Source organism: Nyctereutes procyonoides, unplaced genomic scaffold (assembly GCF_905146905.1).
Source record: "Nyctereutes procyonoides isolate TBG_1078 unplaced genomic scaffold, NYPRO_anot_genome, whole genome shotgun sequence".
Lineage (NCBI taxonomy): Eukaryota > Metazoa > Chordata > Mammalia > Carnivora > Canidae > Nyctereutes > Nyctereutes procyonoides.
This window is the reverse complement of record NW_026575125.1, coordinates 119,863,594-119,887,672: the sequence shown is the minus strand read 5'-3', so window position 1 is coordinate 119,887,672 and position 24,079 is coordinate 119,863,594. Positions and strand designations below refer to the sequence as shown.

Genomic DNA, 24,079 nt, shown 5'->3' with positions numbered 1-24,079 from the left:
TCAGCTGTAGAGTTCATTGTCACCAACACACCGTCAGTAAAATAATATGGAAAAGAAAGGGGGAAAAAAAAAGAAAAGAAAGGGGGAGGAGACGGCAGATCAGTAGAATGTCCCAGCAAGGCAGAGCCAGGGGTGCTTCATGCCGCCCGTGGTTTCCTGTCCCCCCTGTGCTCAGCCAGCACCTCGGCCGATGGGGGTTCTTTCCCTGGTGAGGTGACCTGCACCTTCATCCCCGAGGATTCTGACTTCCTGGTCATAGCATCAGTGTGTTTTGGGGGTTGGGGGACTAGGGTGTCCGGGGTCCTCCAAGTGGCCTCAGATCTCTCCATTCCAATTCTCAGCTTCCCAGTCTCGTCTGTTGGTTTATTATTCACTCACGGTAAGGTGTGCACCCCGCGTGGGGCTCAGCTCATGTCCCTGAAATCAAGAGCCCCACGCCCCAGCGACTGAGCCTGCCAGGCGTCACCCAGCCCCCGGCTTTCTTAAGGGTGCTCCTGGTGCCACGAGCGAGGCTCGGGGAAGCGCGCGGCGTGTCGCGCCCGTGGGTGTCCGAGCTGAGTCGTTCTGCGCTGTCGCAGCGGAGCAACTCGGTGGATCGCGTTCTGGGCCCGGAGTTGAGGTCTTCGGGCTCGTCCTCCCCTTGCTGTGGCGTCTGCGGTCCTGCTGGGCCATCGAACCCCGCTCCCTGTCCCCTGCCACCCCAGGCCCTCGTCCCCAGGGCCCAGTCGTGCGGGGTAGCTGGTTGCCCCGCCAGCCGCGTGGGCCTCCCGGGAGCAAGTGGAGGGGCGCTGGCCCGGACGGTGCTCCCGGTCCTCGGCTGGCGACATCCGCGGCCGATCGCTCCGAGGACGTCCTCCCATCCCGGGCGGGCAGGACGGCGCTTCCGGGACAGGGCTCGTGACGATCGTGGGCCGGCCGTGCGGCTGTCACCTGTCCGGGCCCAGCCGGCGATTGCCGCGGGGAAGGACCGCAGGGGAGCAGCTGCCAGCCGCCCTGCCCCGCGCAAGCCGGCCGGGGACCCGCCCCGCAGTGGGACACAGTCTTCCTGGCCTCGTCCCCGTCCCTGTGCATCCCGTCCCGGAGCCGGGTGCCAGGCTGTCGCTGTGCGAGCCGCTCCGCGAGGCCCCCGCGGCTCTGATGCTGCCCTACGGGCACCGGGAGGACGGCGACGCCGGCAGCTGGCCGAGGCTTGGGCGCGGTGGCCCCACGTGCCTGGGGCTGGGGCGGGGGGGGGGGCGGCCGTCGTGCAGCTGGACGACACCCTTCGCACACAGCGGGATGACGATGAGGGGTGGGGACCTGGGGGGGTCACAGGGACGGCGGCCCCTCTGCCCCGGCGCCACCACGGCTCCTGCAGGGCTGTGCGGAGAGCCGGCAGGGGTGACGACAGGCGTGTGGCGGGGACGGGAAGACACAGGACATGCATCGCGGAGCTCAGAGACCTCAGGGTCAGCCCATCAGCCACCTCCGCAACCACCCAGCCGCAGGGGGCACTCTTGGCCTCCGGCTGCACGGAGCCCACATCTGGTTGTCTGTTTCCTAAGGGTCTTTTCTAGAGATTTTTCTTTCTTTTTTAAATATTTTATTTACTCATGAGAGACACAGAGAGAGAGGCAGAGACCCAGGCAGCGGGAGAATCAGGCTCCACGCAGGGAGCCCGACGCGGGACTCGATCCCGGGTCTCCAGGATCGCGCCCTGGGCTGAAGGTGGCGTTAAACCGCTGGGCCACCTGGGCTGCCCCCCGTTATTTGTTTATAAGTGACCACTACACCCAAGGTGGGGCGCCAACCCACAACCCCGAGATCAACAATCAGGTGCCCCTCCGAGCGAGCCAGCCAGGCGCCCCTGGTGGTCTGTGATCACAGCAGCCCCTGATGCTTCATGCCCTGGATGGTGACGGCACTACGGACTGGCACAGGTCACACTTTCTCCTTCACTGCTTTTTCGGAGACTTCATTAGCAGTCGGTAGAAGTTAGCGATGACTATTCCACGACCACCACGGACAGGACTAGCACCACAGAAAGATACCGGAGGACGTGCTCCTGTCCACCCCCGGGGCCTCTTGCTTCCAACAGCCGTTGTCTACAAGTCCCACATGGGGGACTGGTCACCGTGGCTGTCCTTGCATGGTGTAGAGCTGCAGTGTCAGAGATACCCTGAGAGCGGGAGCAGTGAGCCCAGGTGGACGCAGTCGGAGAGGTGATGGCCGGGAGTGGGGTCTGCGGCGAGGCCTTCGAGCTTTCCCCTTGGGGGCGGGGGAGGACATCGGGGGGCTGGGGGCACAGGGTTGACGGCATTCCACGAGAATGGGACAGCAGCAGCTGGGGAGTGGGAGCTCTCCTCTGGAGGCACACTTGTGAATGGGATAGGACATCACTGCTCCAAGAGTCACACGAAGGAGAGTAGCCTGGGGTGGGGGGATATGTGCACAGCTTGCATATTGATACTACAATTCATTCACCCCCTTTTTATTTCTAAAGATTTTATTGATTTATTCATAAGAGACACACACACTCACACACACACAGAGGCAAAGACACAGGCAGAGGGAGAAGCAGGCCCCATGCAGGGAGCCCGACGTGGGACTCACTCCCAGGACTCCAGGATCACGCCCTGGCCTGCAGGCTGGCGCCAAACCGCTGAGCCACCCAGGGATCCCCTTCACTCACCCTTTTGATGCATATTTAGTTCTTTCTGATTTTTGGCCATTACAAATAACTATATAAACATCCATGAGTACACAACATTGTGCACATGTCTGAAAAAATTTTGCCATTCTGATGGCAAAGGTATTCCATTTTGACTTTTTATATTTGTTTGTTTATTTATTTATTTATTTATTTATTTATTTATTTATTTAAAATATTTGATTTATTTATTCATGAGAGACACACAGAGAGAGGCAGGGACCCAGGCAGAGGGAGAAGCAGGCTCCATGCAGGAAGCCCGATGTGGGACTCGATCCCGGGTCTCCAGGATCACACCCTGGGCTGATGGTGGCGCTAAACCACTGGACCACCGGGGCTGCCCCCATTTTTACTTTTTTAAAATAATTGTATTTATTTATATATTTTATTTTATTTATATATTTTAGACAGAGAGAGAGAGCACAAGCAGGGGGTGGGGCAGAGGGAGAGGGAGAAGCAGACTCCCTGCTGAGCAGGGACCCTGATGTGGGGCTCAGTCTCACTACCGTGAGATCATGACCTGAGCCACCCAGGAGCCCCAAGGTATCATATTTTTCATCTATCTATCTATCCATTCATTCATGACAGATACACAGAGAGGCAAAGACACAGGCAGAGGGAGAAGCAGGCTCCCTGCAGGGATTGTGGGATCACGACCTGAGCTGAAGGCAGATGCTCAACCCCTGAGCCACTCGGGCGCCCCGGGTGTCACATTTTTAATCCGTGTGCCCGGGTATATGATTTGGTGCTAGCCGCGTCCTCTGCAAAATCCTTATTCCTATGTTTTGCTGATTCCCCTTATTGCTCATTTATATTTATTGTAGTGTCTCATAGGGGCTCTTAATGTCTTTTGATCACTAATTCGTAGCTCACCGCACACCCGTGATCTCCCATCCGAGTGCTGACCGGGCCGGAGCCTGCTTAGCTTGTGGGTCAGACGAGATCGGGCACGTGCGGGGTGGTGTGGTCCCAGACCAGTCGGTGTCTCAACTCGAGCCGTCTTTCACCACGTGGGTAGTCTTGACTTTTTTGTAAGCAGATCAGTAGCTCTTGGTTTCCGTGGGTTGTTCAGCGCCTCACGGTTATACGCCTGTAATCATTAAGCAGAAAAGATGAACAGAAAATATAGATGTTTTTTATGATCTTGGAGTGAGGAAGGCCTCCAGCTTGCACGGGGCCGGCGGCACCCAGGGACCCGCACGGTGGGCGTGTCAGCGAGCCTGGGCTGGGGTCCCCGTTGCTGAGGGTGGGTGGCCGAGTGCACGTGGATCAAAGGCAGTGTCCCCCCCTCCATTTAGGTGTGTGTCTCCCCCTGCCCACCATGAGCCCCTGGGCGGGCTGGAGTGGGTGACATCGAGGTCACGGGTCTTTGTGGCTGGGGAGCTCCCCTCTCACGTGTGCCACGCTGCCGTGGCCCCTTTGTGTGACTTACTGAGGCCTGTGTCCGCGGCGCTTGCGAAGCCCCTCGCTCCCTGGACACTGGCTTGTCCTCTGGTGACGGCGCTTATGTTGTGTCCTTGCGTGTAGGATGGTGGCCTGGCCGGCCGCGGACGCGAGCCCCCGCTGTCGCTCAGGACGAGGCGGCGGGGCCGTGCCACCCGGGTCCCCCAACGGGCTGCTCTGGGGTCCCCTCCCAGGCCTCCTTGTCCGGGGCTCTTTCGGTTCATCACCACCAGCTCCTATTTCACAAGAAGCAAGTCTGTTACACTGTGGCTTTTCGGTGTGATGAGAAATCAGTGGTTTGGGGTCTTTGGCCGTGAGAACCATGTAATCAGAAATTAAACTGAAGTTCAAGTGGCCGTGTAACCGCACCCCGGCGTTCACCCCACACGAGAGCTCTCGCATGCCTGGCCAGAGCCTTCGACCCTGACGTGCTCTGCTCCACGCTGTGAAGGGACTGAGAGAGAGGGACGTGTTGCGAGAAAATCACTTCTAACACACATGCTTGACTCAAGTTTTTATGTGTGAGTCTGTGAAACCGGAAAGAACAGGTGACTTTCACACCGTGTCAAGGGCGGCCCGGGTGGTTTAGCGCCGCCTTCAGCCCTGGGCCTAGTCCTGGAGACCCGGGCTCGAGTCCCGCGTCGGGCTCCCTGCGTGGGGCCTGCTTCTCCCTCGGCCTGGGTCTCTGCCTCTCTCTGTGTGTGTCTTTTGTGAATAAATAAGTAAAATATTAAAAAAAGTGATCTGGAATAGAATGATCAGTCTAAAAGGTAGCCTTTTGCTAACTTAAAGCGGATCAGAATTCACATGTTCCCTTCTGGGAAACTCCTCGAAAAGAATGAGGAGGGAAATGGGAAATGGTTCCCCAAAGTGGGAAAGGAAAGTCCAACCAGCTCATGGAAAGACCCTACCTAGGTCACTTAGGTGTCCCATCACCCCGCTCAGAGGGCACAGTTTAGCCAAAACAGGAAAGTGATTCCTGCAGGATCGCGGTGAACAGTCCTCACCTTGGTCCATTCCGGACTCTCGGAAGTCACGGCGCAGCGGGCCACTGGTGGGAAGGTGGCGGGTTTCAGGCGACAGGAGACACGCGGAGGAGGGGTCCCGATGGCCTGCCTGCACGGAGGGCCCACCCGGGCCGCGTGGTGTCGCCGGGTCTCAGTGCGTGCGGTCCCGGCCAGATCTCCTCACTTCCCTCCACACCCATTTGTGAACCGTGACTGGCACGCGGGTCCCTGGACAGAGAAAGGGCATTGGGGTCAGTGGGGGGTGGCTGAGCTGTCCCCCGTGATGGGTCCTTCCTTGCAGCTCGTGTGTGCAGGCCCCGAGCCCGGCAAGGACTGGGCCGGGTTCCTTGGGCCCGGGGTGGGTGTGCGGCTGGCGCGGACACAGCCCTTGAACAGGTGCCCTGCGGTCCCTGGGGCCCAGGAGCTTCTGTGGGGTCACAGGCAGTGTTGGGGAGTGGGAGCGGAGCTGCCCCGCTGCTCTCACCCCTCACCTGCGCCCCTGGCTCACACGCAGCGTGGCCTCGCGCCGACGTCTTTGGTTTTGGGGACCCCGCTGCCACCCCGTTCGGGTGTCAGGGTGTGTGGCAGCAGCGTCCCGTCCTCGGGTCACACCCGCAGGCAGCTGCCGGCGTCGTCAGGGGACAGTCCTCTGCCAAGTTTCCCGGACTGTCCCAAGTTCCTGTTTTATTTTTTTTTAAAGATTTTATTTATTCACGAGAGACACAGAGAGAGAGACAGAGGCAGAGACGCAGGCAGAGGGAGAAGCAGGCCCCATGCAAGGAGCCCGACGTGGGACTCGATCCCGGGACTCAGGGATCACGCCTTGGGCTGAAGGCGGACGCTCAACCGCTGAGCCACCCGGGCTGCCCCCAAGTTCCTGTTTTAAATGGGCCTCTTCAGTCCGGGCGGAATGATCTGGACGCTGTGCAGTGGGCCGGTGCTCCCGCAGGTGTTCAGCAAGGTGTCCCGAGCGTCCTCTGGGCCTCGGGCACCTGTCGGGCCCGTTAGGAAGGTTCTGGGCATCAGGCCTCAGAGCTCTTCTAGCTCATGGCACAGGACCCCAGCTTTCCCAAGCGCTTCCCAAGTTCCTGTATTTGAGCCAAACAAGAGGATCTCTGGCTACACTGAGTTCATTTTTATTTTTTTATTTTTATTAGTTTTTGGATTTTATTTGTTTATTCATGAGAGACATAGAGAGACACACACAGAGAGAGAGGCAGAGACACAGGCAGAGGGAGAAGCAGGCTCCTCACAGGGAGCCCGACGTGGGACTCGATCCCGGGACCCCGGGGTCACGCCCTGAGCCAGAGGAAGATGCTCAACCGCTGAGCCCCCAGGGCGGCCCGCGATCTTGTCATGTTTTGTTGTAGTAGAACACACAGGATATAATATGGGCTATTTTAACCCCTTGTAATTGTGAAGTTCAGTGGCATTCCAGACATTACTGGGGCGTTGGGGGCTCTGCCGATTAAGCGTGGGACTCCTGATTTCCACTCAGGGTTGTGAGATCGAGCCCCGAGTTGGGCTCCGTGCTGGGCAGAGAGTCTGCTTGAAGATTCTCTCTCTCCCTCTCCCTCTGCCCCTTCCGCTGCTCATGCCCTCTCCTCGCTCTCTCTCTCGCTCTCTCTCAAATAAATTAATGAATCTTAAAAATATATATACAGACATTCACGATGCGTGTAACCACCACCCTTGTCTGTCCCCAGCACTTGGGGACAAGCGTGGCTTTTAAAAGCCGACTCTCGGGATCCCTGGGTGGCGCAGCGGTTTGGCGCCTGCCTTTGGCCCAGGGCACGATCCTGGAGACCCGGGATCGAATCCCACATCGGGCTCCCGGTGCATGGAGCCTGCTTCTCCCTCTGCCTGTGTCTCTGCCTCTCTCTCTCTCACTGTGTGCCTATCATAAATAAATAAAAAATTAAAAAAAAGAATAAATAAAAGCCGACTCTCGGACGCTCATGCCCATCAACCAGCTCCGTCGCCAAGCGTTATGGTCCCCGAACCTTCCTTCAGGCTCCGTCCCCTCCTTTGTGTTTCGGCTCCGCCTCAGACTCTTCCTCTAGCCCAGAACCTCCTAGTTTCAAACAACTGTTTATTCCTGAGCTGGTTTTGGAACAACGGGCCATCTCGCATCCTGAGCCCGTTACCTGATGCATTGGCGACCCTCCCAGCTTCACAACACCTGCAAAGTTGATTATCTGGTCTCCGTGACCTCCCAGAACCTGCCATGTACGAAGTGATGCAAAACTGGCCGGGACACTCGGTGGCACTTGGCCCGACGATACACGAGGAAGGTCAAGTCCATGTCATGTAGCGTGCCACACTTATCTCTGCTGAACATTCCTCCTCAGGATTCCTCCTTCCAAGGCCCGGCACGCTGCAGAGATACGGGCCTTTTCTGCCTCTGTTGACAAGCATGGCAGTTGATCCTGTGGGCCAGGCCATCTCCAGGACAATCGCAGGAAGTTATTCCATGCCTGGGACAAGTCCTAGCTCTATCTGGCAGTGAACAGAAGGTTACAGGCCATCAGGCTGAAGGGTCACCAGCAATCCCAGGCCTGCTGGCACTGAGCCAGGCCAACGAGGAGCCGTGTAACGCGCTCCTGGAAATTCCCGACCTGCTGCCCTTGGGTCCCATGGCTTTTGCGGTCCCCCCTTGGCAAGGAAGTAGAAGGCGGAGAGAAAGTAGAACATTATCCAGAATTCTGTTACTTTGATGATTTTCACCTTTTGCAACCCATAAACACACCCCAAACTTCCTGAGCATTTTCACGGTGAAACCACTGGGAAGAGAATGGGAGCTCCCAGTAGTTACCAAGCGCTCCCCTCCACCTCACGTTCTGGGAGCACATCCAAGATTCCCGGGGGCCCCAGCAACGGCAGGCGGTGATTGACTGGTTGGGTCTTCTGAGCGCTCACTAGCACTTACTAAGTACCCAGCACGGAAAACCCGACGGGGGAGCCAGTCCGTAGAGGACCAGTGGTGAGGACGGGTGGCGGGGAATGAGAAGCCAGCAACTCAGCCAAGGCCAAGCCTTATTTCTCTTTGCTTTTTCGCCTCCGTGTCCTCTGGCCTCTAGAGAGGAATGTATGTAAGGGGACAGAAACATTCCACTTGGGAAGACACGGCCAACTCCGGGGAACGGGCTCTGGGACTGGTGTGGGCTCAAGCAGTCTTTGCCGAATGGGTCTAATGAAGTGCCTTTGAGGGTACGGCTCTGTCAGCGGCCCCCCGCAAACCCCCAGGAGACTGCAGCGGTGGCAGGAGCAGCCAGCCTGAGGTCCCGCCTGGCGACACTTCCAGCTCTCTTCCGGGGTCCCCAGCCAACTCCCACTGTTTTCTCTCTTCTTTAATTTCCACTCATTTTTATTGCATCCCTTAACGTAAAGAATGTTCTGGAACACCGACAGGGGAGCCATGAAACTTGGATTAGTGAAAGACTCTCGTGTCTCTGAGGAGCAGCTTCCTTTTCTGGGACACCAGCTGCCTTGCCCGCCTCCCAGGATACTGTGTCTAAGCCGATCGACGTGTTGGGGAGAGCAAGGCCGCCCGTGCAGAGGACTCTGAGCACCTGCTCACGCGTCACACGGGGCTGCTGCGCCAGACCCCCAGCTCCGCTCGGAGCCGCCCGCGCCTCACGGCCCGCATGCTGCGGCTGGGCCCGTCCTGCCCCGTGTGGCCGCAGCCGCCTCTCTGGGTTTGGCCTGTGTCCCTGCAGGCCCTCCTGCCCCCCCCCCCGACCCCCACCCCAGGCACTGGTGAGGCCCTGCAGGCGACACACCCTGTCACGGCTCCCGGGCCACGAGAGCACTGCGAACCATCTAGAAGCACGGCCTGCGTCCTCTTCCTCGCGCCGGCACGCATCCTAAGCCTGTCTTCACTGGAGCCTCGAGTCCTTGTGCCGCAGATGTGAGTGGTGACGCCCTCGGGTGGAAACCGAGCATCTGGTTGTGCCTGTTGCCTGCCCCCCCTCCCCGTCTTCCAGGTTTCTTTTCCTTTTCTTTTTTTTTTTTAAAGATTTTATTTATTTATTCATGATAGACACACACACACAGAGAGAGAGAGGCACAGGCAGAGGGAGGAGCAGGTCCCATGCAGGGAGCCCGATGCGGGACTCGATCCTGGGACACCAGGATCACACCCTGGGCCGAAGGCAGGCGCCAAACCGCTGAGTCCCCCAGGCATCCCCGAAAGTTTTTTTTTTTTTAAGATTTTATTTGTTTATTTATGAGAGACACACAGAGAGGCAGAGACCCAGGCAGAGGGAGAAGCAGGCCCTACGCAGGGAGCCCGATGTGGGACTCGATCCCGGGACCCCAGGATCACGCCCCGGGCCTAGGTGGCGCTAAACCGCTGAGCCCCCCGGGTGGCCCCAGGTTTCCTTTCCTGTGCTTTCTTGACCTCTTGTGCATTGAGGGGCTTTTCCTAAACTGCTTTCCTGAGACCCCCGAGGCCGGCGGCCTCCTCCTCTTCCCCGGCCCCACGCAGGGGCCCCTCCTGCTCGCCCCTGCCCTGCGCGCCAGGCGGGCCAAGGCGCTGCAGGCGCTCGGGTACCTGGACCAGCCGTGCCCCCGCCGTCCCTGGGCATGCGGGCTGCAGCCCCCCAGGCTAGCCCCTCAGCCCCCCCCCCCATCGGAGGCCGCGGCGAGCAGCGGGCAGAGCAGGGCCTACGGCCGTCGGGGCGCCCGAACCCGGCTCGGCGTCCCGGGGCTTGCAGGTGCGGAGGCCCGCGCGGCCCCGTCGGACAGGCCAGGGCCGGAACTGCGGGCCCGGAGGACGGCAGCCCGCAGGGTCGGGCCGCGGCGGCCCACGCAGCCACACGTGGCTCTCGTCCCCTCGGCCTGAGTCGGAAAGCCTGGCTCCGAAGGCAGGTTGCTGACCCGCCTGTGCGTGTGCGGAGGAAATGATTTCATGGCTTTGGGATTTCACCAGTGCAGAGGGGGCAGGGGGCCAGTTCCGCTGAAACAAAGGGACAGTAATCACTCCGGCCAGAAGAGCAGTTTAACCCGGGGGTGTCTCTTCACAGCCTCGGAGGCTTTCAGGGTGTTTCTCGGCTCGTTTCAGGGTCTTTCGACAGCGGACACGACCCAGACGGGTCACTTCTCTTTTATCGGAGCGAGTTCTGGAGCCCGAGGAGTGCAGCGCGCTGTAGCCCGCCAGGTGTACCCCACCGCGGGAGGCACAGAGTGCACGGATGGAGGAGAGCGCGAACTCTCGGGTCTATCCCCTGTAAACCTCGGGCCCGATTACCTTAGTACCCCACAGACGCTCACGTTGCGTACGCTCCACGGATCACGCTCGCACCCCAGTTTATTTTTTTAAAGACTTTATTTATTCATAGAGACACAGAGAGAGAGAGAGGCCGGGACACAGGCAGAGGGAGAAGCAGGCCCCACGCAGGGAGCCTGACGCGGGACTCGATCCCGGGTCTCCAGGATCACACCCCAGACTGCAGGCGGCGCTAAACCGCCGCGCCACGGGGCTGCCCTCGCACTCCTGTTTAATCCCGAACAACGTGCTGTGCTGTCCAGACAGAGCATTCACGGAGTTAGATTAAAAAGTCTGGTACCGGGGCGCCTGGGTGACTCAGTCATTGAAGCATCTGCCTTGGGCTCAGGTCGTGGCCTCAGGGTCCTGGGATCGAGCCCCACTCGATCGTTGGGCTCCCTGCTCAGTGGGGAGTCTGCTTCTCCTTCTGCCCCTCCTCCCTGCTCATGTTCTCTCTTGCTCTCTCTCTGTCCAGTAAATAAATAAAATCTTTACCAAAAGCTACAAAGATTAAAAAAGTCCAGTACTATGCCTTGCCTGACTGCCTAAGGTCCAGCTTTGAGATCCTGTCTCCCTGGTTCACCACCATATCCCCAGTTATTGGCACATAAATATATGAGGAGGAAATCCTGGTGATTAGGTTTTTATGAACCCACAAAACCAGTCCTGTTTCTCGAGAGTAATATTTTATTTAGTTTATTTAAAAATTTTTTTATTGGAGTTCAATTTGCCAACATATAGCATAACACTCAGTGCTCATCCCGCCAAGTGCCCCCCTCAGTCCCTGTCACTCAGTCACCCCCACCCCCCTGCCCACCTCCCCTTCCATGACCCCTTGTTCGTTTTCCAGAGTTAGGTGTGAGAGTAGTATTTTATTTTATTTTATTTATTTTGAGAGACCCAGAGAGAGACCCAGAGAGAGAGAGACCCAGAGAGAGAGAGAGAGAGAGAGAGGCAGAGACCCAGGCCAAGGGAGAAGCAGGCCCCATGCAGGGAGCCCGATGTGGGACTCGATCCCGGGACCCCAGGATCACGCCCTGGGCCGAAGGAAGGCGCTTAACCGCTGAGCAGGGAGCCCAGTGCAGGCTCATCTCAGGACCCTGAGATCACAGCCTGAGCCCAAATCAAGAGTTGGCGCCCAACCGACTGAGCCACCCGGGTGCCCCCCTCCCTGCCCCGCCAAGGCTTCTTTTGAAGGCCTCTTAGGGCAGGTCTGGAGTGGCTACACTGGCAGGGCTAGTTTGGCCTATTTCTAACCCTAAGCTGTGGCCTCTCTAGGGTGTTTTCCGAGTGTTTCAGGCTTGCCCACTGTAGCAGGTCAGCGCCGAGACGCATCCCAGCCCCGCCGCACCAGCCGCAGCGGTCATCCCTGGATGCGCCTGCACTTTCACCCTGTGCGTGTGTGCTCGGTCGTGTGCCGCTCCAGTCCTTATGGGGGAATGCCTGACGTAGATCTCTGGGCCTCTTCCCTTACCTGACCCCCTCCCGTCCGGTTCCTTTCCCTGCAGGTGTCGGCCACCTCAACCATCCCGAATTCCGATCTCTGTCTTCTCAGCTCTGCGAGGCAGCTGCGCTGCGCTTGGGCCCCTCCCTGCACCGTGGCCTGGGAATGTGCCTCGGCTGCAAGCCAGCGTGCTCGTCGGGCTCACCTCTTGTTTCTCTACTCACACAGGCCACAGCCCTGCGCTGACTGTCCCCCAGTGTCTAAAAGCTGTCGATGCGGATACTTAGTGTAGTTTTCTGGTTGGTCTTATGGGCAGGAGATACATCCAGAGCCGGGCGCACCAGTGTGGCTGGAAGGGGAAGGTTCTCGCAGGCGGTTCAAGCACATCATAAGGGCCGAGGAATGTATTCATTTGCCAGAGCTGCTGTAACAAAGTGCCACCACCTGGGTGGCTCAGGCCACAGAAATTTATTGTCTCCCGATTTCGGAAGCTAGAAGTCTGAGATCCAGATGTGGGCAGCGTCGATGGCTCTGTCCCAGGCCGCTCTCCCTGGCTTGTTGATAGCCGTCTCCTCCCTCCGCGTGTTCGCGACATGTTCCCTCTATGGTGTCATGAGGACACCAGCCCTGTTGGATTACGTCCCGCTCTAATGGCCTCAGTTATCTTGGTAGAGACTCTGTCTCCGAACACAGCCCCACTCTGAGGTGCTGCGGGTTAGGACGTCAGCGTACAGCTCTGCAGCTCTGCAGGCCCTTGCAGGGCCGGGGACCCACCATTCAGCCCTTCACAGCGAAGTTCAGACTCCAGTCTTGGCCCCCTTCCCTGATCCCATTGCACAGCCCCCACGTCAGCCCCGCTGGCCCTTGTGCTTCCATGGAACCTGCTGGATCACTGTCAAGACACGACCTAAGAGGCGTCCGTAAGTCATGAAGGCAGCAGGCTGGGTTGGCTTCAGAGGAGGACAACATAGCTTCCGGCCTTGGAAGGACGGGAGTCCGTGATTCCGCCGCCAAGTCCATAAAAGCGAACGGACCTGCGATCCAGACACCGCTTCCTGCAGGAGCTCGGTTTTAGCCTCCGTCAGGTTCGAGGACTGAGCACACGCGCTTTTCCACAGGCTTACGGGACGCTGCAGGCTTCTGCTGTGGGAGGTGACACCGGTGGGGTGGCAGTGAGTCAGCTCGGTGGCTGCGGCAGGAAAGGCTGATGGGGAACAGATCTTTGCTTATCAGAGCTGGACAAGGCAGCAGAGCCCTTGGTGCCCGGCGGCGCGGGGCTTCCAGAACGGGGGAAGCGGTTTCCCCAGGGCAAGCGGTACCCGGTGCCCTGGTGACAGCCAGCCCCATCATCATTTTATAAGTCACTTTCTTTTCTGGTTTTAGAAGTTACTTGCAAATTGATTGATAACGTCTTGCCACCAGCCGCGGCTGCGCCACACGGGAGGCAGGCCCAGGCGTATCCCCTCCGCGTGCAGATGCTGGGGCGTGCAGCACTCGAGGGGGCTGCTCAGGGTCCCCCAGGGAGCCGGGGGAGAAGCCGAGTTCAATGCAGGTCCTGCTTTCAATCCAGCCCCCCTTTCTCGTGCTCTGTTTCTCTGAGTCATAACTGTGGCTGATTGTTTGCATAGTGGTTTTGCTTTCTAGATCCTGTTGGGGCAGGACACGCTCGCGCTCGTGGTCTGTCCTCAACTGCTGACCCCCCCTTCCCATCTCGGCCCCCCGAGCTGCTCGCCACCTGCCCAGCAGAGGAGGGCCGGGGGGAGACAAGGGGGAGCTCGGTGCAGCAGTGCGAGGCGCGGCCCTGGCCTGGTGACATGGGAGCAGCTCCCAAGGGGGCCGAGACAGCCGCCCTCGGGCCCGCACATCCTCTGAGCTTACGGATCCCCTGACGCAGAGCGCCCTGCTTCCTTCTGTGCCCACTGCCCGGCACGTGGTGGGCGCTTCACAACCGTTTATGGGGGGATCCGGGAACATGCCCTCTGCAGAGGAATCGGCTTACAATCTTTTTTTTTTTTTTAAGACTATTTATTTATTCATGAGAGACACAGAGAGAGAAGCAGAAACACAGGCAGAGGGAGAAGCAGGCCCCACGCAGGGAGCCCGATGCAGGACTCGATCCCGGGACCCCAGGATCACGCCCTGAGCCAAAGGCAGACGCTCAACCACTGAGCCACCCAGGCGTCCCTACAATCCTTTTTATCATAGAAAAGCCCCACAGGGCAGCCCGGGGGGCTCAGCAGTTTAGCGCCGCCTTCAGCCCAGGGCCTGACCCTGGAGACCCGGGATCGAGTCCCACGTCGGGCTCCCTGTAGGGAGCCTGCTTCTCCCTCTGCCTGGGTCTCTGCCCCTCTCGGTCTCTCTCTGTGTCTCATGAATAAATAATATCTTAAAGAAAAAGAAAAGCCCCACAAATATAGCAAACCACATAAAACAAATGTATGGCCTAATTATTACTAGGTGAGCCCCCCTCTAACCACAGCCAGTTGGAAAATACCTCTGCTACCCGGTGCCTCAGTTGCCACCTCCTTCTCCCTGTGAGTAAGTCCTGCCCCGGCATGTGTAGAAATCTCATCTTTGCATTTTTTTTAGATTATTTATTTATTTATTCATGAGAGACACAGAGAGAGAGAGAGAGAGAGAGAGAGGCAGAGACACAGGCAGAGGGAGGAGCAGGCCCCATGCAGGGAGCCCGATGTAGGAATCCATCCCGATCCTGGGACTCCAGGATCACGCCCTGGGCCGAAGGCAGGTGCTAAACAGCCGAGCCACCCAGGGATCCCCTTCTTTGCATTTTTTGTATTGTCACTCAGAGGAGCATCCCCTAGGCTGTATAATTCAAAGCTTTCATCTTGGGGCGCCTGGTGGCTCAGTGCGTGAAGCATCTGCCTTCAGCTCGGGTCATGGTCCTGGGGTCCCGGGATCAAGCCCCACATCGGGCCCCCTGCTCGGCGGGGAGTCTGCTAGTCCCCTTCCCTTTGCAGATGGTGATGTGTTCTTTCTGTTATTTATTTTCCTTTATTAGAGTATATTTATCAAAAGATGTTTGCCTTCATCGTCCCAGGGGCATGGCTTGTCTAGGAGAAGCAGGATAACGATCCATCCCTTTCCCCTGGCTGACCAGCTCGCACGACGGGTGAAGCGGTTGGTTCCCTCACCTCCTGTGAGGGTGAAAGATGCTTTCTTCTCTGTAAGATCATGAGGGATGCGTGGATTTAAACCCAGTTGGTGGGTTTCAAGCCACCGTAGTCATGACATTTATTAAAGCCCCAATCGTGCCATCCTTGGCCAGGGAGAGGGTCTGTAGGTGGGCTCCCCGGTCCCTCTGGCGTGACACTGGTCAGCTTGGAGAATTTCCTCTGGGTGCTGTTGGATTGGATCTTTTTTTTTTCAGTTTTTTTTTAATTTTTATTTATTTATGATAGTCACACACAGAGAGAGAGGCAGAGACACAGGCAGAGGGATAAGCAGGCTCCATGCACCGGGAGCCCGACGTGGGATTCGATCCCAGGTCTCCAGGATCGCGCCCTGGGCCAAAGGCAGGCACTAAACCACTGCGCCACCCAGGGATCCCCTTCAGTTTATTTTTAAGTAATGTCTCCACCCACCATGGGGCTCGAACTCAAGCACCCTGACATCACCCTGGCACTCCGCCAGATGCCCCGCTCGGTTTCATTGTAAAGAGCTTCACTTTGGTGCTGGCCCAGTGCTTTTGGGGGTCTCTGTTGCCTGACTGCCACCTCCAGATGAGCTCGGAGCCTGCTTCTCTCTCTCCTACCCTCCCTGTACGCGTGCTTTCTATATCAATCAAATATTATTTAAAAATAGAAAATATCAGTAAAATAGAAACGTGATGGAGGACGTGCTGGTGAGTTACGCTGCCACTGTCGAGTTACTGGGTGACTGTCACTGTTCTGCCCTGCTGAACCTCCCCTCCTCTCCTGGTCCTTGCGGGGCGAGCCTCAGCCCATCAGTCAGCATTGTGGTGCTTGGACTGGCCCCTGTGGTTCTTACTATGACTGCAAGATGCCCTTCAGCAGCAGCTGTCTGGAAACTTCGAGGAAAGACATGTTTATCACTCAGGAGACCCGGAAGTGACACAGGACACCTGGGGCCACAGTGCGAGGTGCTCGGTAGACAGTGCTCACCGGGGCCTGGGGTTCTGCTCTTACGGGGGTCAAGGGTCAGGGTACGGGGTTTCAGGGGCTCCCCCTGGGTGGGTTTGCAACACAAGGGTGGGGAGAGAAAAAGCAAGCAGCCCAAATGGTCAGCGGTGAAAATCAACCAAGATCCCTGAAACCGGGGAGCCCCAGAGGAGCCTCAGCGGGGCGAGGGGGCCTGCTGTCCGTCTGGTGCTGGGGCCAGCCCTGTGTTCTGGGGGAGAGTGTGCTCGAAGCCGATGCCTCTTTGAAATGCATGCCTCAGCGATGTGAGCTTGGGGCAGACACGGGTGCTTCGCTTGGCACCGTGACCCCAGGGCCTTTGCACTGGCCGCTGCCTCGGCTGTTGTTTGGGCTCAGCTCAGCCGTGCTGGAAGCTTCTGCAGGCCCAGGTCTGACAGGCACATGTGGCAGGTCACTGGTGCACGGCTGGCTGCGCTCGGGCAGGATGCATGAGTGGGCAAGATGCTCGGCGTCAGCGGACCCCGGACCCCAGGCCCCAGGCCCGTGGGCAGTTCACTCGAGGCCCGCCGTGCGCGCCGCTCGGCTTCCCCTTTCCGAGGCCGTTTCGGGAAGTGCCGCACACTTCCTCTCGGCCTTGCCCTCGGAAGGCTGGGGGTACCCCGCGCCCCGTGAGGGCTCCCTGAGGCCCGGCTGTGGGGGTACCTCCTGTCTCGGGGCCTTCCGGCGAGCACGCCAGCCCCTCTCCTCTTCCCAGGGCCCCCCAGCAGCCCCGAGCCCCTGAGTCCCTGAGTCCCCGCCGCGAGCCCGTCTGTGGCCCCAACTGCCCGTCTAGGCCCGTCTAGGCTTTTCTAGTCCCTGGCACCCCCCGACGGACCGGCTCATCTGGGATGATCGCCCACCCCCCTCCCTGTTCCTCGACGTGCTGGTGCCCACCGCGCCCGAGCAGGTGGTGCGGGCCTGGGGTCTCGGGGTCCTGGGGTCCCGGGAGGGGGGAGCCGGGACGCCCCAGACGGCGGCTCTTCCTCTTCCCCTGGCCCCTGGGCCGAGCGGGGTGCTTGTAAATGTGTCAGGCGTAAATGAAGCCGGAGATACAAAAGACTTCCTGTCCCAGTGGTCACCAAGCCTCCTGGCAGAAGCCCACGCTTCCTGCTGTCACACATGCCACCGCTCAGAAGAGCAGACCGCACGGCGATAAATCTCCCTGGGTTGCCGCCTGCAGCAGGCCGACCCCCGGGCAGCGGCGCTGCCACCTCGCGAGCGCTCTGCCCAGGTGCAAGGCGCCGTGGCACTGTCGGGCACCAGGGATCTGGGGCCCTCCCCGCTCGGGGACACGCGCGGCCCTTCACACCAGCGACGGCTCCCGGGATGGCGGGGCCCAGGGGTGGGCCAGAGCAGCCCGCCGAGCCCGTGCTGCTTGTCCCACTGGCTCTCAGCGGGGCGCCAGGGCTTCGGTCACTGTCCCTGCCCTGTGCCACCCCCAGCCTTTAGGATGCGCAGAAGACACCGGTTTCTACCTGCCCCCCCGGGGCGTCCCCATCCCGGATTGGGAGACGCTGGCATTTAGGAGGTGAAGGCCCAGGGGTCTTCCAGCTTTAAAAGTAAATCCTGGGTGGCACAGACAGTTGAGCGGGCACCCAATCTCGGTTTTGGCTCAGGCCATGATCTCCGACTCATGGGATCGAGCCCCACGTCGGGCTCCATGCTAACATGGAGTCGGCTTGAGACTCTCCCTCTCCGTCTATCCCTCACACCACTTGTGTTCTCTCTCTCTCGCTTTCTCTGTTTCAAATAAAAAAAAAATCTTTTGGCCCAGAGCTCTCCCACTTTATATCCAGATATCACTAAAAAATCCCTCTCTATTTTTTTGAATTTTATTTATTTATTTATTTATTTATTTATTTATTTATTATCTATTTATTTATTTATTTATGATAGTCAGAGAGAGAGAGAGAGAGAGAGGCAGAGACATAGGCAGAGGGAGAAGCAGGCTCCATGTACCGGGAGCCCGATGTGGGATTCGATCCTGGGCCTTCAGGATTGCGCCCTGGGCCAAAGGCAGGCACCAAACCGCTGCGCCACCCAGGGATCCCCCCTCTCTATTTTTAAAAAAGATTTTATTTATTCGTGAGAGAGAGAGAGAGAGAGAGGCAGAGACACAGGCAGAGGGAGGAGTAGGCTCCATGCAGGGAGGCCGACGTGGGACTCGATCCCGGGACTCCAGGGTCACACCCTGAGCCAAAGGCAGGTGCTGAACCACAGAGCCACCCAGGTGCCCCAGTCTCTACTTTCTTTAAATCTCACATCCAGTACCGGTTCCTTCCACCCTCACTGCAGTCAGTTCCAGTCCCTACCCACAGCTGGGCCCGGTACTTAAGTTCTCTGGACCCTACTGTTCTCGCACATATAACGGACGTAAAGGTGTTACCTCTCCCATAGGATAGTTTCGGACACTAACTGGGTTATGGTAAAGCACTTGGGTGTGAACTCCAGATGACAGTCATGCTCTCTGTCAAATGTGTGTGATTTTTCTTTTCTCGTTGAGCAATTGTTGAGAAGTTGGGTAACAGTGGTAGATGATACAGAGGTGGGCAGTCCGCCTTTGTGTTTGATTTCGATGTCTGGCCGTGGCTTTTGCATTGAGGTGGCTGATGGTAGGGAAGCTTTCTTCTCATCCATTCCTGAGAGTTTTTTCGGCCTGAGTATACGTACTTTCTAGTACATACTTTTGCTGCACCGACGGTGATGGTTGCACAGCTCTGGTCCTCTGACCTGGGGGTGTGAATGCCGGAACTACACTCCCCACTCGGGACCCGTCCTTGCGATCGCGGAATAAAACAGACTTGAAGACGGTGCCCTACTCATTAAATCCAAAGCTCGGTGGACTTCGCAGTTCATTGTTGGAACGGCTGATTTGTTTTTCTGCTGTCCCTGTCATGAAATCGGTTTGGCGGAGGCTGACTAGCAAGAGCGGTCGGTCCAGTAACGTGTCGTTGACTTGCCTCTCTGCAGGCCTGGCGCAAGCGCTGGTTTGTCCTCCGGCGGGGCCGCATGAGCGGCAACCCCGACGTCCTGGAGTACTACAGGAACAAGCACTCGAGCAAGCCCATCCGCGTGATTGACCTCAGCGAGTGTGCCGTGTGGAAGCACGTGGGCCCTGGCTTCGTCCGCAAGGAATTTCAGAATAACTTCGTGTTCATTGTCAAGACTACGTCTCGTACATTTTATCTGGTGGCCAAGACCGAGGTAGAAATGCTGGTGTGGGTGTACAGCATCAGTCAGGTCTGCAACCTCGGCCACCTGGAGGATGGTGCAGGTGAGAGCAGGGTCGGAGGTTCCGTGCGCCAGGGGGTGGCCCGGGGCGCTGCAGGTGCACCGGAGAGCTTGCGCGGGAAAAGCAGGGCTGATGCCAGGCCCACCTCCTCAAGGGGGCTTGGACAGGCTACCGGATGTCAGCAATTCTCCCACAAGCCACAGTTCTAGAGGTGGCTTCTTTCACCTGGGTCTACACTGCAGGCCCGAATGCGCTACACACTGAACGTTACAGGTGACTTCAGCGGCTTCGAAGCCACTCCGCAGCTTTGCCTTTATCAGCCACAGACAACCAGATGCAATAAAACTAGGGTGTGGGTGAGCGTGTCCTATAGGGCCCTGATTTTCCCCCATCCTGTCGCTGCTGCTGGTTTCCTAGAACTATTAGTTATCAGCGTTTTTCTATGATTCCTGGAACTCTAGTTCTTCGGCTGTCTATTGGGTTGTTCGGCACTGGATGGTAGAAAGATAGGACTTGGCCACTTCTCGTGGGCGGGGAAGATTTCTCTTATCTGCAATCAGCTTGAGGTCTGTGCAGGGCCAATTAAGCTCTGAGGTTGCTCTGGGCCACGTGTGAGCTCGCTCTCCTGCTCTCTTTGCCTCCCGTTTGCTTTCTCTCACTCTCACTCTCTCTCTTTCATCCACGTGCACGCACATGTGTTTCTATGTGATGCACCGGGTATAGCATGCCTAGCGTTACAGCTCACGTACCTTCACGGAGTTGGCCGTTGGGCCCCTGACATCGTTGCACCCGGCCCCGATCCTCAGCCTGCGACATGGGGGGTGTGATTTCCTTTAGCCCGTTGGTCTAGTAGAGGAAACCTCAGCCCTAGATTCCAGGGTCCGGGGGCTTCACCCTTAACAGCAGGCTTGTCACCTGCCCCCGAAACACACAGTGGGCGCTAGGTGGTGGCGGTGGGTCGGCCGCAGGGCCCTGGGCCGCCCCCGCGGGTGCCTCCCGAGCTCCAGTCCTCTGTTCCCGAACCCGGGAAGCCTATTAAGTGCAGCTAGCTCTGCACTCCCATTACTGAGCTTCGAGAGCAGTGAATTTAAAGGAAATGAAGTGATGGCTAGCTCTGCGTCCTTGCCACAACACATGAAGCTCGCCTGCAAGGCTGCAGTGCATCCTCCGTGGCCGGAGTCCAACGCGGTGCAAACAAGCGGAGCGGCCCTGACTGGCTCTTCCAGGCCTGCCGCTCCCTCTTCACCCCCCTCGTCCCCCCCTTCAGCCCACCCTGGGTGTATCCGTGTGCCATGTTGTGTGTCTCCTCCTGTGGGAGTTGTCCTTAAACATAGACATATGTGTAACCTGTTTCCCGGTATCCGGGGAGGAACAGGAATGACTCAGGCACCAGGCAGAGTGGACAGGTCTGGCAGGAAGTCAGAGGAAAGCAGAAAGTGCGCCCTATGAGCTTTATCGGTCCCCGTAGCCCCCCACCTTAGTTTTTAGGAGGATGTAAGAGTAGAGTCCTCTTCATCTGAGAACCACACCCGAAGGCCTTTCTTGTGGCTTTTCACAGAAAGCGTTTGGTCCTGCATGCAGCAACCACAGCCCGTGAACGCATCGCGCATACTGTGGCCGGGAGCTCTGCTGAACTCGGGTGCAGCAGCTCGGGTGATCCCGGGCTGATTTTGTGGCGTATGCACTAGTAGCATCCGCACTTTACAAAGAAGGAACCTTGCAGCAGGTAGGGAGCGTGCCTGAGGTCGCAGCAGCTAGGTGGGGAGCCTGGCCTTGAACTCAGGCGGCTCCGGGCCCCTCTGACTCAGAAATCCTGAAGTTGCGCCAGCGGGGTTCGAAGGGGAAATCCAAGCAGGCTTTCCATTGGCAGCTTGCGAGTATCCTGCTCCTTGAGAAATCCCGCCTTCAGCAGCCATCACACCCTATGTCTTTCTTTCCTTTTCCTTTCACCTCGTTAACAGTGTTCTTTCTTTATGTTTTACTTGTCTGTCTCCTCTTGTGGTCTGTAGACTCCAGTGAGGGCACAGCGTGTCTTGCAGGGTTCGATGAGTGGTGCGTGCAGGGTAGGTGCGGTAGGCGGCGTTCTGCATAGACGTGAACAGACGTAGGTATCTCCACATGCAGCCATAGATGCGTGCAAAATGCGGAAGCATGCACATGCATGTGCATAGAAATAGGTGTGTGTGTGTGTGTGTGTGTGTGTGTGTGTGTCTATTTGCTGAGTGAATAAACAGTAGTGCGGGGCTACGGCCGAGGGCCATAGGAAGCTGTGCGCAGCCGCGTCAGTGCGGTCTGTAGGCCGAGAATGCTCGGCGTTTTTACTCTTAATTGATTCAACACTTCGCTCCTGGAACGTTGGCCTTGCTCCCCAGACATTGTTTATGGCCTGGGGAAGCGGCCGCCTCCGCCCGCACAAACACCAGCTGTGATTCGCATCTTCTCTGGCCTCGGGGACGCTGTCGGGAAGTCGGAGCGGGCGCGATGGCCCTTCCGCGCCGCCAACCCGGGAAATGGTTTCTCCAGCAGCCCCCGCGGAGCGCTGGCCTGGGCCGCCCGCCTCCCTGCAGCCGCCGGCCGGGCCCCCCCCCGGCCCCCCTCCCGCCGCCCGCGCGCTGGGCGCCTCCCTGCCGAGGGCCGAGCTCCGCGGAGCGGCCGACGACAGCCGGAGCGAGGCCGACTTTCTGTCCCTTCCCGATTACCTGGTCCTGTCCCACTGCGAGAGCGGCCGGCCGCGCCACGCCAGGTACGCTAGCGCGCGTGGGCGGGCAGCAGGCGCGCCGCGCGGCCCTCCCTGCCACCGTGCCCCACGCGGGGACGCGGCCGCCGCCCCCCAGCCGGTCCCGTGCTCTTCCCCGCAGCCTGCCCTCCAGGTGCGACAGCTGGCCCCACGCGGAGCGCCCCCCGGAGCCCACGTCGTGCGACGACGTGTTCGTGGCCTGCGCGCAGCCCGGCGCTCAGCACGCGCCCCCCCCGCGCTCCTCCCCGCGCCCCGACAGCTCGGCCCGCGCGCCCAGGGAGCCGGACCCCGCGCCCCGCACGCCGCCCCCGCGCCCCCCGAAGCCGAGCCACCTGTCCGAGCGGCGCCAGGACGCGCAGCCCGAGGGCGCGGCGGCGTCCAGAAGAGTCTCCCTGTCCGGCCTGGACAACGTGAGGACCCGGAAAGGTAAGGCGGGTCCCCGCCGCCCCGGCCACCGCCGCCGCCACCCGCCCGCCCCCTGCGGCCAGGGCCCCGAGGCTGTGGGACGAAGGCAGAGCCGCACAGCCAGCGCCCCGCGTGCTCCGGAGTCCCTGGGGTCCCGCCGGGGACACACGCTGGCATCGCCACCTCCGTTCAGCCCGGTGCCAGGCTCGGCTGTCGCGTGGGCCGCAGCTCTCTCAGTTGCCGGCCATCCCCCCCGCCCCGCACGTCCTCGCCACTGTTAGTGACCCTGCCCAGTGGTGTCCCCATCAAGGTCACGCTGGCCCAGGCCTGTGGCCTGCTTCGGGGGGCACGCCCTGCCGGGGCCCTCTCTGCCTTTTCCTGTGCAGCTGCTAATTCTGATGACGTTGCCCCGCTGCCTCTCCCGCGCTCTCCCCCCACCCCCCCCCAGCACCCTGTCCAGGCAAACATAATCGATGTGATCACCCCCACACTGCTGCCTATAAGGTGGGTTCCTAAAGAGATTCTGTAGGTTTGAGGATCGCCGACTCCTTTCAAATTGTATGAGTTTCTCACTCTGCCAGTGGCCCTGGCAAAGACTCCCCCAACGTCCCCAGTGGTGTGACCTTTACACGTGACTTCTTTCTGCTGACCTCGATCATATGACTATATGCTGAACACAAAGGGTCTTCAGGTGCCAGCGTGTGCACAGTGGGCAAAAAGGGCAAAGTGAAAAAATACACGAGCAGATTTGGGGAAGTGAAATGACTAGAACAGTAAAATGGTAAAATAAGAAAGTAAGTCAAAAGTCTTGAGTTGGGGGGATCCCTGGGTAGCTCAGTGGTTCACCACCTGCCTTTGGCCCATGATGTGACACTAGAGTCCCAGGATCAAGTCCCACGTCGGGCTCCCTGCATGGAACCTGCTTCTCCCTCTGTCTGGATCTCTGCCTCTCTCGCTCTTTCTGTCTCTCATGAATAAATGAATAAAAAAAAATCTTTAAAAAAAAAAAGAGTCTCGAACTGGGACACCTGGGTGGCTCAGTCACTGAAGCATCTACTTTGGCACAGCTCATGACCTCAGGGTCCTGCGATGCAGCCGCTGATCGGGCTCCCCGCTGCTTCTCCCTCTGCCCCTTCCCCTTGCTCGTGCTCTCACACCTTCTCTCTCTCTCTTTTTTACAGTCTCAAATTGAAGGGGCACCTGGCTGGCTCAGTCGGTAGAACATGCGACTCTTGATCTCAGGGCTGTGAGTTCAACCCCACATTGGGTGTAGGGATTAATAAAAACATGAAATCTTTTTTGTAGGGTCTCAACTTGAACCAAAAATTGAGATTTAAAATTTCAAGACAGGCCGAAAACAATGATGTTGTGTTCTTTTACACGAAGGCAACAGTCTCATCAGAATTAAAGTCATTAAGATAGAGGTTTTGGCCATGAAACAAAGACCCAAAACGACGGTGATGGGCAGAAGCAAAATGGAGCTAATAAAGCAGAGGGAACATGTCAGATTGGTTGTTCTCCTTCCCCATTGAGGGCGGCCTGGAATCGACGGTTGTGACAGTGGAGTGGGGTCAGGGTTCATTAGGGTCCACAGGGATCTCCTTCCAGTGACCTAGCACCCTGGACTGCAAAGGCCCCCGGATTCCCAATGCTCTCCGGAGCCCCCTAGGCCATAACCAAATGCTATGTGTGG

The 24,079-nt window shown here is 58.4% G+C and overlaps 1 protein-coding gene across 1 annotated transcript in view; it reads left to right on the top strand.

Annotated features, from left to right (window-relative positions):
• Positions 1-24,079, top strand: part of GAB3 (GRB2 associated binding protein 3) — a 79,904-nt gene that overhangs the window by 19,956 nt on the left and 35,869 nt on the right. Inside the window, exons 2-4 of the mRNA XM_055337436.1 lie at positions 18,983-19,286; positions 21,768-21,987; positions 22,103-22,407. Of these exons, the coding sequence (XP_055193411.1) occupies positions 18,983-19,286; positions 21,768-21,987; positions 22,103-22,407 (829 nt within the window). The remainder of the gene's footprint in view (positions 1-18,982; positions 19,287-21,767; positions 21,988-22,102; positions 22,408-24,079) is intronic.